This window comes from Falco biarmicus, chromosome 3, assembly GCF_023638135.1.
Source record: "Falco biarmicus isolate bFalBia1 chromosome 3, bFalBia1.pri, whole genome shotgun sequence".
In the NCBI taxonomy this organism is placed as follows: domain Eukaryota; kingdom Metazoa; phylum Chordata; class Aves; order Falconiformes; family Falconidae; genus Falco; species Falco biarmicus.
The window spans coordinates 9868009-9887840 of record NC_079290.1 but is presented as its reverse complement, the minus strand read 5'-3'; the positions used below and the strand labels follow the sequence as shown (position 1 = coordinate 9887840).

Here is a 19832-nt window from a genome sequence, read left to right as displayed (position 1 = left end):
GGGATGGAGGAAGGGAAGGAAAGAGGAAAAAAGCAGGTATTACATGTTCTGAACTGGTAGAGGTTAAAGATAAGTAAGCAAAGGGGAGATAGTGATGTAAGATGTTGTCACCATAATGTTACCCACAGGTTCATATGGCATATATCACAGTCAATGAGAATTGTAATGCTTATTACACACAAATTGCAAGAGAATTTATAGACACGAATTAGAATAGTAAGCTGCCACCTGTATTCCTTTAAGTCCAAGAATTCAAGGGGCATAAAGAGAGTGCGTGGGAAGAAATGCTACAAGAATGTATAGTTAAATCTTATTTTCATATGTCTAAAATTTAATTCCAGTCTGTTGCCACCACTTTAACAGTATTGACCTCTGAATAAGAGCCTACAGAGAAATCAAAAATTGAGACAGTGAGAAATCAGACATGAGCAGTTGTGGAGAAAGAGAGAGACGGGGACTGAGAAATGGAAGACACATTGGAAGAAATGTACCTGTAATGCTTGTCCATGATTAACAGCTACACAGTTAAATTGTGGGGTTGTGGGTTTGGAGTTTTTTAGCAAACACCACAGGGGTGGTAAATGCAGAAATACATCTGCTGGGTTTCTCTTCCTTTTACAAACCAGAACATTTCTTCTATTTCCTTACCACTGTAGGTACAGCATTAAGTGGATTTATCATAATCTATGGAAAAATTATGTCTGTGGCACTTTGTGAAAATCTAGTGCAACAACACAGATAGTGTGGCATATTTTAGCCCACAGGACTGATAACTTGCATATTTGAATGGAGGAGTGGGTTTTGTTTAAACTGGATACTGTTTACTAGGTGACTACTCTTCACGCCACATCTTCTATCAAGCTCTGTGCCAAATTTTAAAATTCATTTTAACTCACTTCTCTCAACATTTTGCTTTTGCGTATCATCTGACAGTGATACTGAGAAAAACCGGTGGTATAGCCCCGTATCAGCATAATATCATAACATAATATATTTAGCAACAGGTTTCACACAAGAAATCCATATGAGGTGGGAAGTGATACCCTTGCTGCTGAGCCAAGAACATCAGGTTCCACTGCACTGAAGTTCATTAGCTTTTATTCTCCTCTCCCCTAACTTATATTCTTGAAAATGTCTAGCATGCTGTTTTTTATAAACTCATTAAGTTTTTTTCTTGCTTGCAGGGGGTGCAAAATATTACTTCTATTTATGTATTTATTTATCTATTTATTCTCAGCAGGCCTTGAATTTCTCTTCCACTTGTTCATGTCAAGGTATAGTTTTTATGACTGAACCCCAAGATTCATGCCAACTTCCTCTTTAGAGGCGTGACACCAGCCACTTATAAAGCCTTTTATAATAATTCCGTTTACAGACCCTTTTTGGAACTGTATTGAGATGAACATATAATTCTTTCATCTGAAAAAATCTACACAAAGTAAGATCATTACACTGTGGAAATTATATTTCCATAGAGATTATAAAATACCTATGGCAAAATATACTGTTTTCCTTACAAAGCTATTACACACACACACACACACACACATACACACACTAAAGTGTTTTCAATAACCTGCGGAAGAACCCGAACACAGAGCTGATCAAAAGATGTCCAGTAAACCAGTATTTTCCTTTGGTGTAGGGTTCTGGAAATAATTCCTATATACCTACAGAATATGACATGCACAAATATTTCTACCATTTTTACAAAAACTGCAGAACTTTAGCTGTTCTCCTAATATTGCTTATTCTGAGCTTGTGAAACCTTATAAAAACATACTGTAGTATTCTCATTAATGCTGCTTTTTTTCATTATCTTATTGTTAAGAAATCAATTATTTCCACATTTTCTGCAATTAGACTAGGGAACAAAGTGTTCTGTGACAGAATTGAGTCAATTCACTGAAGAAATCAAGCTTGATAATCACTGAAATTCAGATTGCTTTTATCGTAGAAAGAAAACTCTCCCCTAAAGCAGAGTGAGCAGTGGTCTTACGACCATAATTACAGAATATGCCCACCCATGGAAGCCCTACTAGGCTCTGCCAGTCTAATTCTAAAATTAAAAAATTCTAAAAAAACCCAGAAAACTCCAAGTCTTGTTTTAAAAATTTGGACCAGCTTGCTCTTTAATACATGTCTGGCCTTCCACTTTTAATTAAATGCAGTACACGAACAATAGCTCAGTGATCTATTTCAAAATACTCCTATAACAAGCAAATAATCTTACGGAACATGGATTACAGAGGTACAGTTTAAACAGATGTAGATTGCCTGCAAGTCTTTTAATTTTTGAATACATAATTGGTATAATCAGGGGGCAAAGTAAGCAGCTGTTTTATCTTTCTGCTACACAATGTCACATAAAAATCTTTTGCTTGCTTTTTTTAACAATATCTTGCCCATTTCTTTGTGCTAGACTGTCACTCTCAACTTCCCTAATATTGCTGGAAGACACAGATAAAATCTTCAGTGTTTCAAATAGGGAAACCACCACAGAATACAAAATAACCTGCTGGTCTGCCTGTCTGCTGCCAAAGCAATGGCAGATTGAGCTCTAGATACAGCCCAAAAGCAGAAAAAAACCTCACATATCTGTGATTAGTATGGAATTTCAAATGAATACATATTTTCCATAAAAAGGAGTTAATGTTTGCAGTATATATATATGAGGTGATGTCTGCTGCTTCTGCCTTTCTACATTAGGAAACAAGCTTCATCACCACTTCCTCCATATGCACGAAAAACTCCACTGACTTTCTAGCTGTTCAGAATCCAGTGTATGATTGCTTTCCTTCCTTGAAATGCAACTTATTACAGATTATTAGCAGGGCTCTTCTCTAACAATTTCTCTTTTTATCTTCTGCAGTTGCAGGTTGTTAAACAAAACAAGGCTGGGGAGCAAGCGTGATCCCTGGAACACCAACTGTTCACACTGCTGAAGTTTAGCACTCTCCTTGGTATTTTGTATGTCTGAGCCAACTAGGACTCTCTCACGTAACGCGCAACCGCAGTCAGAGTTAATGACATACACCAAGACCCTTCCCAGCAGGCAGTATGGACAAGAGTGCACCAGGTTTGTCTCCCTCTATTTTACACAGTGCTTCAACATCATTCGAACAGCCTGTAGATCCTTTAACGTCCCTACACGACCTTGTGCGCTACACACTCTGCAGCCCATAACTTCCTTTTGTGACATGCTAACCCCGCTCTTTTGGGTTGCAATACAACTTCAACATTATTTCATAAATTCAGAAGAGAAAAAAAAAATTATAATAAAAGCTGAGCTCCATCGGGTACTACACAGGGTCCAGAGGAGGTACAAGGCCAAGCGCTATGTAACGTACACAGCCTGGGTTATTGAGCTTCATTGCAAGAGAACAGTCATAGTCCTGTTTTATTGTGGATTGCTGTTCTTTTTTCTCAGCAACAATACTGCCACAATAAACAAGTCTGTGTGGTCACCTAAAAATCCCATTGAAGTCATTAGAGAAGTACAACACTGCCCATATGCACTTTTTGGCACAGAAAGAGAAAGCAATTTCGAAGAAGTGACAGTTTTAAGGAGAATTATATTTCAAGTTACAACAAATGAGATGATGACGATCACACAACAAAGTTATCCAGAAATAATACCTTAAAAACCGAAGGATATGTTGAAGAACTCAACTTGAAATGTAATTCCCTGTTGGTAGTAACACTATCTCCATGAGCAAAGCATTAGTATTAAAAACTCTCATGTCTCTCATCCCAAAGGAAAAACATCACAGATCTTATACTGCTAAATTCAAAAGGTGACATGAAGTGTTATTACTAATAATCAGAACAGTCTTTCACTTCTGCTTAATACTCTATTTTCTGTTAGTGTCTAGAAGCCCCAAACTCTTCAGTTCGGGTACTTTGTTCATGTAAGTAAGAAAATCCTACAAAACTTTGTCCATGTGAATCTTCCTGGGCTTATACCCAAAGAAGACCCAGTATTCAAATCTGAGCAGGAATGAGTAACTTCTTCCTTTCATTCTCTGGCATAAATCTAAAAAAGAGTGAAGGATCCAGTATCACCATACAGCTACAGAAGCAGCGATGAAAATGCTGGCTGAAAAGAAAAGCATCAGAGACCAAATATAATGAAGACAAACTGAGGATTCCTGAGCAGTAACCTAGCAGTAATGAAATGATTTAAGCACAGACTACTGGTGAAGACGTAAAGGAAAGGGCATTGACATGTGAGCATGTATGCTATAAGGCTAACTGTGGACAGATGGGGGAAAAATTGTAAGGATGATAAATAAACACTGTGAGAAAAATACAAAGAAAATACCAAAATGACAACACAGACAAAGTAAATAATTCAAATGTTCCAGTAAAAAAAAAAAATAAAATCAGAAGAGCTATAATTAAACCACACTTCTCTGGGGTGGAAGGTCTTGCCAAACAATGAACTGACATTTTTATACCACACAAAATAAGTACAGATTGAAAAAACAGGCATTTTTTTATTTTAGCATTGTATTTGTTTATTTAACATTAAATTGTTTTTCTTATATCTTTAACATCATAAAACTAAATATTAGTATAAGGCATAATTTTAGGCAAAGAAGAAGCCAGATTCAAATTTTTAATTTCAAAAATTTGCCACGGTGAATTTATCTTGGTTGTATTCTCTTGAGTAGTAAATAGATTTCTGTAGAAACAGGTGTTACATGACACATAGCAGGAGATTCTCTAACAACATACGCAATTATAAGCATTCTCAAAAAACAAATGTAAAGCTTTTCCTTCAATGCAATTTCAGAAATTTGAATGAAAATAAAAAGTATGACCATAACTCTCTTAAGACACTGACATGGAAATTTTTAGTTCCCAATAGCATCAGAGGTTTTAATTCTCACTATTACTTTCACTATTAGAGTCAGATACAGTAACTCTTTGTGTATGCCTGTGTGTACATATAAGTCAGTCACTGGAAAGTAACTCAGCCCTCAAGTACTACTCTTTTTCATTAAGTTGTTTAGAATATTTTACAACTTAGATCTCTAACATTTTAACAGAGAAGGAAACTGTGTCTAAGAAGTGATTTTCCAAAGATCACTGAGAATCAAGGATCGTGGAAGATGATCAAAGCTAATGACATCGGCATAATACAGAAATCATGTCTCTAATGTTCTAGTCAGAGCTCTATTCTTGAGGATAAATGTATGTAAAGGTTCAACAAAATGGATAATAAAAATTTAGCCAATATACAGCACTAACTGCATCCTCACAGCTGTTCTGATGTTCTAAGCTTCCATGTTTTTATTGTTTACATTCCTTATCAAAAACTATTGGAGGACCCATTGAGAGAGAAGCTAAAAAGGCAGAACTTTTAAGAGAAGGACCTTAGTATGAAACCAAAAAAATCCCAGAAACTGTAAAAGCTACAGGCAGTCAAGTATGAAGACTGATGCTGATGATGTACGCAAGCGTTTACTGAGGAGGTGGGAAAGTTACAGCAATAAAACTAGATTGAAAGGGAGGACAGGGGTCATGGATTGAGAAACTCCTTTGATACCTGAAAACAGATACAGCAGATAGACAGGGAAGACAAGTGTATAGGACAGCAGCAGTAGCACTAGGATGATGAAAACAACAAATCTGACTCTTCTAGACCTGGAAGGCAAGGCCTTTTTATCTCAAAATATTTAAACTGTAAACTTCACCTCTGAGAAATACGATAAGAACTAGGACTCCCTGGAGATGAAAGGGCTGACTGCTAAGGGAAATTAACAGCTCCAGCATAGGGAAAGAAAATTTATCCGGTTCCTTGTGGCACACATTGCCCCATTTCATGATCTAAACTTTCTCATATTTGGGCTGTGCTTTGCAAATACGGCAATTAGAACTTCAGATTCATCTCAAGTGAATTTGAGGTTACACATGGGAAATTCTGCACAGCTCTAACACAGCAGCTCTTCACACTCCGAAGATGTAGTTTGTTAAGCCAGACTGCACGCTTTATACAAGGCTTTATCGCATTCCTCTTTCTGTCATCTCTGCCTTTTTTACATAGCTTTGTAACAAAAGAGGGCATAGGAAAATCAAGACAGCTGAGATACAATGAAAACACCATGGAAGGTGACTACCGGAGCACTCTGGAGGATACTCATTTATTATTCACAATTTGAGAATTCCTTTGACATTTTATGCATTACAGGTAGACACAAGAGAAATGGAAGCAAAAAATAGAGTAAAAACCTTTTTATAGCTCAAGAGGTCTTAATTTTCAGCTCTGCTTATATCAGCAGTTCAACTTCTATAAATTTTCTGAGAAGTCATAACTAACTAAACCCAATGAAAGTACACTGGAATGATTTGCATTTCTTATACTTCTAAAGTCAGACCAGTTTGTTTGTTTATGTGGCACTATATTGATAGGCATATCTGTTTAATTTCTTTACCGATAACTCTTGTAAATTATTTTCTTTTGTGCTAATTTCAAAGCTATTGCCAACGGGCAAAAAGCTCTCGCCAATTTCTAGTTCAGGGAGTAGCAAAAATTAAAAGCAACATAGAAGACTTTTTGGTCTGAAACACAGTTATTTGCTTATGCACTTGTTTGTAAAACACCAGCAGGTAACAGCACTGGAAAGAAATGCATGAAGAACCTATACGCTATGCTGTAACTTAACTATCAGATCAATCTTTTTTAAATGATAGAACTTTCTCCAATGAAAAAATGATCAAAAGATGTTGCAGAGGTCTGAGGAAGAAAAATGCCTCCCTCTATGGTAGCTAGTCACGGTTTCATATCCTTTGTACTCATGGTACAATTCCTTTTTTATCTTCATACGCTGATTATGTGATAAAACCTGCTCAGGCATTCAACCCGTTTAGAGTAACAGCATTTCTATGGGCTGTACTTACAGTCACCATGCATAATGCTAACTTTGCGCTTTCTCAGATACCATTTTTCCCAAGTTACAACTTGTAGTCTTTACAGGATGAAATTTCATGGAAGGGCAGTAGTAACTTGCAATACTACATAACCAGAGCCAGGATGCCACCCTGATGTAAATGAAGGCAGGAAAATACGTAGCTGTTTCCTGCTCATGTTGGGCTGCAAACCAGGGGGTTTCAACCTGATCTTTTTTTGACACCACCAGACACTCTAAAGGAACTTAGACATTGTCACGATCTGGCATGTTTATTTGCAACTTTAAAGCCCAGAAGTCTGGCCTGCTACAGATGTCTTCTGCAATATGGTTGGAGAGAATTTTGCACATGTCAGGGAAGACAGTTAAACAGAAACTTCTGCACGGAAATTCATGCTGGGTGAAATACTCTCTGGATGTTGGTCTCTTCCTAAATAACAGCAATGCCAAGTAAAATTGATTTTGGTTTTACTCATTTTTGATCTGTGACACAAGAAAAACGTTAATTTGCATCACAGGCATGGGTGGATGAACACATTACAAATTTCATTTTATACAGATGCCACTGAACTAATTGTGCTCCAGATTTTATAGTAAACTAGGTCTCTACTTCTGTGGGTATTAAAGTATCTTGCGGCTTAACATTAAGAAAAAGGAATATCCAAAAGGATAGTATCAGAAAAATGTCCTACCTTTGTTCCAACTCCACAACATTCTCCAGCAATGGGTAATTTTCAAAGGGCCAGATCTTTGAGAAAAGTGAGCAGAGGGAAAAAATAAAACTGCAAATATTTTTGTGAAATGAAACCTCTGTCCTGAAGAAATAAAAGGAGAGGAGAAAAAATGCTAAGCGTTCTCTAGGGAGTTGTTCTTCCTTGCAAGTAAGGTAAACTCTGTCTACTTTTAGAAGTTGACCGTCTCAATTTATTACAGTTAGAGAATGTACAAATCGTATTGGGGCTGTTGAGTGAATGTGCACAGTCTCTGCACAAACACTTACGGTCCAGGAAATTTACAATACCCAATGGAGCATCCACGGTATACTGTACATTGTGTGACAAAAAATACCAGTGGAAAAACAGTGCTTTACAGTGCATACAATTCATAAATGTTCTCCTGCACCTACATGCACTATTCTCTAAGGGTTCAGTCTTTTGCCAGGTCCCTGAAAATTGCTGCGTAACATCTGAAAGAGGTCTTTAACAGGGAACTAAACAGGCAGAAAGAGGCAATGGATTTTTTAAACTCACAGAGAAATAGCTTATGCAAATATGTGTATCTATATATAAACGGTTGGGGATATCATAACAATGACATATGCTCACATGCATTTTCATCAAGCTAACAAATTTTGACAAATATATTGATTCTTTAAGGATCTGGAAAACTATTATGATCCTTTCAGGATAAAAATGTCTAATTTTAAAAACTCAGTACTCAGAGGCAGCTCTATTGGGAAGAAGTTCTTTCATTTTTCCTCTGATTCCCCAACAGAAGGTGGTTTTAGTTTCATATTGCCCTGGCAAGTTTTTAATAAAACATCCAAAAGAACATATTTCTGATTAGGCAAAAAAAATGTAAATTTGAGATATTTCACAAAAGTGAAAAAAACATTAAAAAAATTATCTATGATAACATCCTAAAAAACAAAGTAAGAAGAACACAGATAACAATGAGCTGAGTTACTTAGCATGTGAAATGCAACATAAGAGAATCTCCAGATAAAAAAAAAAGTGTTTGGCTTCTCAGGTTTTAATAGAAATTGCAACATTCTTCTGGATAGAATAAATTGCAAACAGCCCTGTTTTCAATGAAAAGCCTTCATAAGTACAATTCCCAAACAAAAAGGCTTTTTCCCTGGGTTTGCTTTCTAAAATTGCAGGAAATTATTACAACTTAACGTGTCTTCCTTGTATAGCAAAGAAATTCTATTGCAGCTCTTCCGTCTTGCTTACATGTGTACAGATAGTGCATCATTTTGTTGGCTGTGCTCTTTCTTGTTCATACTCTTTAAGTATTTAGTCCCTCTGAATAGTACTTTGTCATATACAAGAAAACCTCAAATAACAATAATCAACTGTAGCTTAAGAATCTAGCCAGTAGGGAAAAAAAGTATCGTAGTCTGTTTTTTTCTGGTTTTGTTTTTTAAATGAAAAAATGTAAATACCAGCAGAATACAGAAGGTGATCCAAGCAGCAGGTTCTGCTGGACTGTGTATTTCATATAGCCCGGTGGCTGTCTCCTGACCTACATTTCCCTGAGGGTTTTAAGCTCTGCATTATGAGGGTACACATTCAAAGGCTGGAGCTTTAACATTGTGGATTGTCACTGAGTAAAAGCACAAGCTGAGGCCCAGGAGATAAAAAGTTTCACTTGTCATATGATCAACTATCTGGACTGATGCTTTAATAGCTGTTTCCTCTGCTGAAGATAGAGAATTTTATTAACCTGAATCATACACATGCTGAGATTGTATATTGCTGCAGTCTATACAGGTAGGTATGGACAAATTACAGAATCTTCTGCAAGTTCTCTAGATTTCAGTCAAAGTGCATAGATATAAATGTTAATATTTAAAGACCCAATTCACTGTTGTAGAGTCTTTTGATCTTGTCGCTCTATTGATGATCATGGAGGAGGGGAACATTCACGTAACAGTGTATTTGGGCTCAAAGAGCAGAATTCTGTTGTTCTCAGTTATGAAAACAAGGGAAGAAAATACCTACTGAGATTTTTGTGAAATTAATCCATTTTCCTGAAGAAATAAAGGGAGAGGATGACTAGATACAAAAATGACTGCAAGAGAAATTTAGCTTTGCAGTGACAGATACAGCTACCACTGACTACCACTTTCAACATGACATCAAGATTTTTATCATTCTGCAAAACATTATTGAAAACTCTCTTAAGGTAACTGCTGTATTTTTTTTTTCTTTAAAGAAACATAACATAACAAATAACTGTAACCCTCCAAGAATACCAGCCTTCACAGAATTATTAAATTCAAAGGTAAAAATAGCGGCTGTCTTGTGTTAAGGGCATTCTGATTATTTTAACAGCTAACGGTCAAACCCATGAGTTTTCAAAAGTGCAAACTTGTCACAGACATAAGAAAAGCCTCTTCTGACCACCATCTCTCAGATATTTTCTAGACCAAAAATTAACAGAAATTCCATTTCTGAATAGAAATAGATGATAATGATGAAAGTTGTAAATGCTAGAGAACTGGATATTGTGAATGCACTTTATAGGTGTCCCATTGATATTTTACATATAGATGGTATCACAAAGAAAAGTTCCCAACAAAGGGCTGTGTTTAAACAGTACAATCAAACAGTCATGTGTCGAGCAAAACAGTGACGATGCTTTGCTTTTTAAGATAAATTTCTTGTTATGATTTGAGTTAAACTTGTATTAATTGCATGGGCAAATTTGAAGCTGTGTTTCTGAAGTCTCTGTATGTGTAGAAGTTTTATGCAAGATGCTACTGGAAATGCATACTTAATTTTTTTATCTCCTTAGGTGAAATAAAAACATAATGCACAACAGGCCTCTACCTTAAAAGGACACCTTTCCCAGTTCCTTCCCCTACCTTCTGGTACCAAATCCAACTCAGGATAGTCCAAACACTGTCTTCTGCTGTTGGTGGTAAAGTCACTGCTCACTGCTCTCAGGGGGGTAATAAGAAAGCAGCAAGCATTTACTGCTGCATACTTATATCCAAAGTGTGACACTGCCACATAAGAGAGTTATGAAAAGTTCTCACCCTCCTATAAAGCTGTGTAAGTAGATAACTTATGCTGACATGCAGTCCTTAAATTATAAAACTAAATTTTCCACTTGTTATAAACACATATAGTATAGATCCCAATTAAAACATGTTCAAAACCATAAAATATCTACTTCATCATGAACCACGATTTTAATAAAAATTATTCAAAAGCATGTCTTGATGTAAGTTTCTTCTATTGAGATGAACGTGGCCATGGTCTCCCGCATGAGACCACTGCCCAGTACTCGATGAGTTTATCTTACTCTTAGACGCAAATACAAAAATACACAACAGTACACTTCCTTTATTTCAGGAAAAATCCTCTGGCTTTTGCTATAACACTCCATCATGATCTGAATGGAATTGATATAGTAATCTGGGAAAGTGCTGGAGTCATCACTTAAAGAATATTTTTAATATGTTTAATACATTAAATTTTGATACATATTGGACTGATCACTTTTGGAACCAGAATATGAAGGCCATGAATCTAGTCTGAATAAATAGCATGACATGATTTTTTTTTTCTGCTGTTAGTTAAACATTGGAACAGATTCTTTAGGAAGATTATGCAGTCACCTTCCCTGAAAGGTTTTATAAACAGATAAAAAATATTGGTGAAGAATGCTTTACTTAACCCTGTATGTACCATATGTACCAACGATGGAGTTAATGCTTTTCAGCCATTACAGATGAGTAGTGATCTGTAAGAATTCAGAATGCTTTCCACGGCACTAGTGCAAAAAAACAACTGTAAAATAAAGCCAAGCCCTGGCACTTCCACACATGCACACAAACAAACAAAACCACAACACAGACACACACAAAAGGTCAGGCGAAAAGCTACAGATAAGTAGTAAAAAGTTTACTCTCATTTTCATCAGGCTGCAAAATGGAAACCATGAAACAATACTCAACGAAGAGTAAGGCTGATCTGGGGTTTTTTTTTTGAAAGGCTGGGTGGTTCTTTGATTCAAGAAATGTTCAAAACCACTTGGCTGGGTGACTCTAAAGGCCCTTTTCCTTCTGGGCCTATCTGCTATGAATTTCTGATAGTATTTTTTATGCACACTTTATTAGGAAGGGCATGAAATGATAGACTATCATCCAGGAAGCAATGATGCTCTTGGTATCATGTCTGTAAAAGTAAGCATGAAATTCAACTTTTTTTATGCCCCTTAAATTCTTACTTTCTCCTTTAAGCAATAACCGGCAACAACCTTGACACTACCCACTCAGTGCTATTCACCTAGAAATAGATCAAATTGCCAACATCTTTTTTCATGAATCCACTTTTTAAAAACATTCCTGAATGTATGAAGTATACATTCTGAAATAAAATGCAATATAAAAATAAAATGCAGTATCTGATTACTCATAGTTTGCAATATATGTTATACACCATGTCCTTGATATAAGCCTGTTCTATGGTGACAGATTACACTTTTCCCCTTCTTCTGAGGAACGTATGGAAATAGTACTGTTCGAAGAGACATCCCAGATGAAACAGAGACCCATTTCTTTGAGATTTGTGAGTTTGATTTACCTTCATTGTCCCTTAGAGTAAAGTTGGGATTCAAAGAAAGCCCTTCATCAAGGGAAAAATGGAATCTTGCCCCATTTGCAGAGTTATCTTTGTCAGTTGCAGTGATAGTCTGAATTACCTGAAATAAAAATTAACAGTGAATGTGTTGAAATTTGAAGTTGACCCAAATAGTGCCTGACCTCAGCAGGATGTTCAAACTTGGCTTATTTCAATATTCTACTTGACTGCTGCTAAATTCGACCAATGACTGGGCCATTACCCTGATTTCTCTAGCATGGAACACTTTCGCAACCACACTTCAGAGCCTGGTAGAAGCATCTAAAGCATCTATACTTTCTGACATTCTGGTATGGCCAGGACTTGGTACGGAGATTTTCACCATCTGTGTGGCATCCTGGTGGCTTTCACAATTACAGTTTCACCTACATATCTGTTTCTACAGAGCGACAATTCAGCCTGAACCAGGATGGTCTATGAGGAGCATCACCTGCTTGCCACCCTGATAATTGGATACACTTCAGTATCGGTTAGCAAAAATAAACGTTTAACCAAAATGGAAGGTGTATAATACCAGCTCTCTGTTTAAAACTCCTGCTATGAATCAGTTTTAAATAGCTGCAGAACAGAAGAGGAAGAACAGCAGCCACTCCTGGGTTTAGTTTTGTTTGGTCAAAAGGAACAGAATTAGGTGTAGCAACCATGTATAGCAGAGGAATTTTGAAAGGTGGGACCTTTGCATTCAAAAGCCCTAGTGGTTTTTAAAATTTACTTTCTACTAAAACTGAGCTAAGCTTTTGGAATGTGTGACCAAGCAATAATTCTACCTCTGCTTTCATTTTCATGCTGGGTCTGGAAGCTCAAGTGCTATAGTAGAATTTCATAAAAAGTCGTTCTTGTGATATAGGCAGTGAAGCCCACACAGACTGCTGCACAGAGCTGATAGATATCCTGAGGGAAACGCAAAAGGCAGAGGGAAAGTGCTTTTTTCATGAGAATTTTTCTGTGCAGTGTTGAGCTGCAGTCTGTCTGGACTGAAACTTAAGCATAAACAGTGTGGGCTCAAGTTGTATGGTCTGTTTTAAAAGACAGCACACAGTTCTCTACCTCCATTCACATAAAAGAGGCAAAACAAATACATTTTAAAGCCAACAGAGTACAGTGCTTGTTCCATTGTCCTTATACAATACAGAACTTTATATTGACTATACACACCTGAGAGAATTAACAATACTGATGAATAATTGCAGAGAATATTTTAAAAACCTGTTGTAATACTTTTTTGCTGAACTGAAGCAGAATAAGATAAACCTGAAACATCTATAATCATGTAGTTTATCAGTCATGGCAATATGGGTGAAGGAGTTCAGCAAAAGCTACTTGTTCTCTAATGGATTTTGGAAAGGTGTTATAATTTGTTATTAAAACAACTGCCATATAAAACAGAAATATAAGATTACCTTAGCTATAGATTACTTAATAATGTTGAAATGCTATGAGGCAAAGTAACATTAAAAAAAAAAAAAAAAGTTGATGGAAGAATATTTTCAAAAGATTGTTTCTATAATTACTCAAATACTAAAAATACTGTAAAATACTGCGCATAACTGCAAAAAATTCAGTTAAGACATTTAAAAATATACTAATGTATTAAGTATTGTTTACAAATCCACAGTGCTGTTTATCAAATATAACATTGTGCCATGCATCTTCAGCTTTTATTTGACAGCCTAGTAGATAAAACTTCTGTCCTGTTGCTGTCTTGTTGCCCTCTTACATAAAACTTTCACAGAATCTTGCTTCAAGAACATGCCATTTTGCAACAAAAATACCTTTGATCAAGGCCTCAGTGCCACAAGACTGGTTTGAGATTTATTTGGTTTTAAAACTAATTTTAAATCTTAACAAAACATACTGTCTACATCCCCTGAATTCATCAATGTATGTAAAAAGTATAGCACCAGATGGTACAGAAATCATAGTTTTCCATGTGGAAAATAGACACTGTATGTGTAATAGCACAGGTCAAAATATTTTTGACAGATACATCTTTATACAAAGTTCACACTCCTTCAGAAACGGCTCTTGCTTTCTAAGGAAAAGATTTCTAAAAGACATTCATTCAGAGGTGAGGAACAAGTGTGTCCTCTTGACACCCAAATGTACTGTTAACACCTTTCTAACTAATAGGTTAACTAATTAATGGTCTATCAGCAGACATTAACATGCACCTTACCAAAGCTGTTTAAAATAAAAATTTAAACATAGCACCTCAGCTGCTGTAAAGCTCAGTCCACAGCAGTGCAGCAATGAAACTAAAGGATTACGCTATTATTTAAAGGGAAGAGTTAGTAAGAAAAGAGAGAGTTTCAAGAACAGAGGAGAGCTAATTGAAGCCGATAGACAGCAGGTGCTAAATTCTACTCAGATCCTTTTCAGAAGTGAATCAATAAACAAGTAAATATACACACAAAAAGCTTATAGCAGAGGCATTCCCTGCCAGCTAACATTGATTTCCTTTGACTATCAGAAATAACAGCATCCAGAGTGAGGTAGCTCATGTTGGAAGCGCAATATTTATACACCCTGATTCTACAAAAGTTGTTTGTGTTTGTGTGTGTGTGTGCATGTGTGTACAGTGTGTACACATATACACACCTGTGTGTTAATTTACAGTGATGGATAGTGTCAGGAAAATGACATTTCACCGCTATCACAACTTCTTCTATTACTCCTCTGAAAAACACCCAGAAAAAATGTTATCTTTGGAGAGATATAGTGACTATGGCTAACAGTTATAGTTAGATTTTAATCTAACCTATTTTAATACGTTTATACTCTGCCAGGACAAACACTGAAACATTCAGAAAACTGTCAATGATTCACTCCTTCACTTTCCAGAACAAAGCATTTTAAGAAGTTGCATTTAAAGAAAAGGAAAATTTAATTTACAAGTTCATTTTGTGGAAGATGGCAGAATTTTCTTTTCCTACATTGGCTAAATTTCACAATCATTCACAAAATCAGTACATTTCTAAGTCAAGAGTTCTCCATGTCTGAATGCCATCTAAGATCAAATCACAGCTGCTTTATCTACTTTAATATACAGTATCTACCAGGCAATCACCTGGAAGCTGCTGGAGACACTTAGTGTATCTTCTCAACAAGTTGACTGCTACGGGACTAAAGCTGTCACTGCAGTGTGGAAATTACCATCTTCTCACAAGCATTTTCTGTTCGACATTCCTTAGAGGGGTTCCTTTAAGCACTTAGTTCCTTAAGTTTTATTGTTTTTTGTTGGGTTTTCTTGGGTTTTTTAAAGTAAATAAATTGAGCTGCGGAGGTAAAAAGAAGCAGGAGATAGAGGCTGTGCAATTAAATGGTACTGTAATTTCTTTCCATAGAAGCCTCTTCTGAAAACAAACAAGCAAACACAAAAAGGCTTCCAATGAGGAAGTATTGGTTAGTTTATCTTGCATACAATTAATTCAAAACAGATGTGCTGAGGAATGAAGTACGTACTCCCGCAAGTCATGCAGGGCTAGATCCCAGTCTCAAAGCACTAGTCAAGCAAAAGTGCCTGGCAGTATCTGACAGAACTTGTTCTTTAGTGATAAATCTTATGAATCATTCTCACAAGATGACAGATAACTCAGGCTAAATACTGCCTTTTCAGTGATTCAAAACCATCCAGCTGGGCATGCTTTTTAGAATATGGAACACTTGTCTTGTTCTGTAATCCTTGTTTATTTGTCCCTCCTTAATATTTGTTGAACATTGTAATTTTCTTTTTTAAACTAGATAGTAAGATCTTCTGAGTAAGTGCCATGTACTTTTGTGTTTTGTTTTTAGTTTTGCTTTTTTGTACAGTGCAATGGTACCACAATCTTTTCTGAAGCCTTGTTGTGCAATGCAAATAAAAATTAGTGTATTTCATGTATGTAAGGGAGTCCTGTTAGTTTAAGAATACAACAGCATGCTGATCCAGCCTTCCATATTAAACTGCTGCTTGTAGAGTCCTTCATGCTAGTGGTAATCTTGGCTGTTAAACTGCAATGCTAGAGGCCAGGAGTCATTCACTTGCAACAGTAGCTCAGAGAGAAATACAACACTGACCCAAATCAGGAGCAAATGCTTTTACAGTAAAATTTTTTTATCCTTTAAATATCTCACTCAAATTCCATTTGGAGAGCTATTACTGGAGAGTTAAAACTTTCCTAATAAGAAACATTAGCTACTCACCAACAGCAACAGCCCCATCAAACAGAGAATTTCTGTGCTAGCTCCACTGCATGCTTTAGCTTATTATTAATTATAACATTTTAACAATGATTGTTAAATCATGTAATTTTAAAAATATCAGATTATGTTGAAAGCAATTGCAAATCGCAATAAATGCTTAAGAGATGTTATTTTTTTTAATTAGTCCTTTAAAAGTTTTAATTCTTCTGTATTTGGCTTGATTTGAGGTGTTCAGAACATTATTTTTAGTTTAATAAGCATGTTAGTTAGAGATATTCAGTTGATAGACAGACCTACTTAGATTTTCAAAAGCTTTGAGTAAGGTGTCTCACTAACAGCACTGAGGAAAACTATGCAGTCATGAGATAGGAGGGAAGGTCCCAGCACAGGTAATTGCTCAAAAGACAGAAAACAGGGTCTCTCCTGTAAATGGTCTGTTCCACCCGAAGAGGAAGTCACAGAGATTTCCTGTTCCACACAGATTTATGCTAGGCCACTTGCTGGTCAGTGTAACAATTAACAGCTTATAAAGACTGTGAATAATCAGGCCACCAAATTGACTTATGATACTGAGTTGTTCAAGGAAGAAAAGAGGAAGAGCTGGCACTAAAGACCTTCCAATACTCAGTAGCCAGGCAATAAAAACCCAGGTGAAATTCAAAATACATAGACATAAAGTCTTAACTTCACATACATGACGACGATCATGAGCCGACCATTACTTCTAATGATACTGGCGTTATGGCAGGCAGGTTTTTTGCGTTCAGTGCTTACTAGTGGTTAAAAAGCAAAGCCACTGTTAGAAATTGCTAGGAAAGGAATAGAGAACAAAGCAGAGATCCTCATATACTGTGAAGCATGAACTATGATAAGAATTATAAACCACGGCATACCTGCATCCTGAATCATGATTCCCCATCTCAAGGTGAATAGAGAGGAGTTGGAGAAAGTTTAGAGGAGAGGAAGATAAATGATCAAAAGTCTAAAAGGGCTTTTTATCACAGCTTGTCCAAGTTAAGTAGGACTTTTCAGTCTGGACAAGAGATGGCTGAGGAGCAATGTGCTAGAGATTTATGAATGGCACAGAGATAATAAATGGGGATCAACTGCTCCCTATCTCTCTCTCTCCCTCCCCCCAGCCCCAACACAAGAACTGGTAAATATTGATTGAAGACAGCATGGGAAGATTAAAAAAAAGTGGAAAAAAAGAAAGAAGATGCTAGGTCTTTCTGAAACATGGAATTAAACTGCAAAATTCCTTGATGCATGAGGTAGTATACATCAAAAGTTTATGTTTATTAGGAAAAGTTAGACAGATTCATATGCGATGGTTATTAAAGGATTATTAAAACCAGAAACCATGTTTGGATAGGAAATAATCTGTGCAAGTACTTGGGGTAAGTATCAAACACGCTTGCCATGTTCTTATACTCTCAGGTGTCAGCTTTTGGCCACTGTTAGAGAAGATAATTTTGGTCAGCCTGCAGTCCAACAAAGAACAGCATTTATATAGTCTCAACACTAAAACCAGAAATATGCCACTATGCATTTATGTACACTGCTTTTACATATTTGCTGAGAAAACTTTACTACTAGTAATATATTCCTCATGGAAGATATGAGCTCACAACTGCACCTTACAACCTAACAACGCAAAACCAGCACAGAATGCTGGGTAAAAGCTCAATCTATGAACATAGATTTATTTATTTTTTTTTTTTTTGCTAAAGCAAAAGCACTTGGTAAAATTGTCAAACCATGGACTGCAATGAAGTTTATTGATCACAGGAGCAGTCGCTGGAATGTGATTCAGCTATTCAGTCTCAGTTCTGACCCTCCCCATCTTAACAGTTGTGAAAAACCTATTCAACATCTTTTCCATAATGACACTGTACAGACAACGGCAATCACCAAGTAGAGCGAGGATGGCAGCTATGTTAGCCAGACATTGTAGTGAGTGTGTTTGAAACCTTGCTACCATGCGGCACTTAGATGAGAGATGTTAAATCTGCTTCATACATTTTCTTCATAATAGTGGTTTGTCAAACTCCATCACTTATCTGACAAAATTAAAGTTTTGCCTGTCTACTGAAGATAGTTTAGATATTTTTTTGCAGCAACAAGAGAGATATATTGAAGAAATTTCCAAATCTTCTTCCTTCAGCCTAATTCAATTAAAAAGTTGAATAAAACATGAAATACAAAAATGAGATCAGAAGGAATTATGACATGTGTTCCCTGAATCAAACTTCTTTCATATGTGGCATTAACAAATGAAGTAATAATTGTTTCTCACTGGGAGAACGATAGGTGTGAAAGTTACCTGACCAGGCTTTGCATTCTCACAGACCACTACATCATACTCTCTGGCAAGTTCTGGAGGGTTGTCATTGACGTCCAGGATTCTAACACCAACTGGAACATGGCTCACTAGCCCAGGATTGTCTGCAAAATACACAGGGGGTATTAAGCCTTTTGAAACACTCACTATTCCACAACATCCTCAATTTAAACACGGTTTCTTAGCACAATAACTGTGTAAGAATTAGACACACCTGCCAAAATTTAGGTAGCAAGATGCTAATAGTGGTTGTTCGCTGTGGTTCATTAACCATATCCAAAAATAAATAAAAAGATGGTGGAAAGTATGGAATGAGTCTTGAAGTCACTGTTATATCAATATAAATGCAAGTTACTCTGGAACTGAGGTAGGAGAAAGTGGTTGGAGTTATTGCATACTGTCACACTGTGTGCTAAGAAACGGTCAATTTCTTTGTTATGAATGTGAAAGTGTCATCACAATATTGAATAAAATCTGATACGGAAAATAGTAAAAGCTTTTTATCAGTCCCTTAAAGAGTTTTGGGAATAAAATACCAAAATAATAAGAAAATATGAATGCATAGGCACATATAAACCTTTCCCAAGCTTGAGTTCCACTTCCTTAGAAGTTATTATGCTGTTACACAAAGCAGTTAATGAGTCTTGCTTTAGCAGTGACATGCCAGTAAGAAAACAATGTTGAAGTAACAGTGTCTTAAGCTATGATCTATACTTTCATGAGAGCTCACCCTCAAAAAGCACAAGAAATAGAATCCTTTCAATGAGAATACACTTTGCATGATAAAATGGGGAAAAAAAAAACATTTTATTTTATTTTTTTAATCCGTAACTCCCTTGTTCTTATTACTAAGAAAATTTATTTTTGTTGAAAGAATTATATATTCAAACTTTTTTATAATCAGCTAACATACACCTTCTGAAGTCTGTAGAAGAATGAATCGGTTATATGACAAACTTAATTTTACTTTCACCAATTAAATGAAACTACCAGTAGAAGATGGCAAAGTCACTCCTTGAA

General features: G+C 36.2%; 1 protein-coding gene across 7 annotated transcripts in view; it reads right to left on the bottom strand.

Annotated features, from left to right (window-relative positions):
* CDH18 (cadherin 18) overlaps nucleotides 1-19832 on the bottom strand; it is a 337108-nt gene that overhangs the window by 12212 nt on the left and 305064 nt on the right. For 6 of the 7 annotated variants that reach the window (XM_056333161.1, XM_056333167.1, XM_056333164.1 and 3 more), the window contains 2 exons: nucleotides 18795-18916; nucleotides 12233-12350 (listed from right to left, as the gene is read on the bottom strand). In XM_056333161.1, the coding sequence (XP_056189136.1) occupies nucleotides 12233-12350; nucleotides 18795-18916 (240 nt within the window). The remainder of the gene's footprint in view (nucleotides 1-12232; nucleotides 12351-18794; nucleotides 18917-19832) is intronic. The other variant, XM_056333168.1, reaches the window with a different exon arrangement.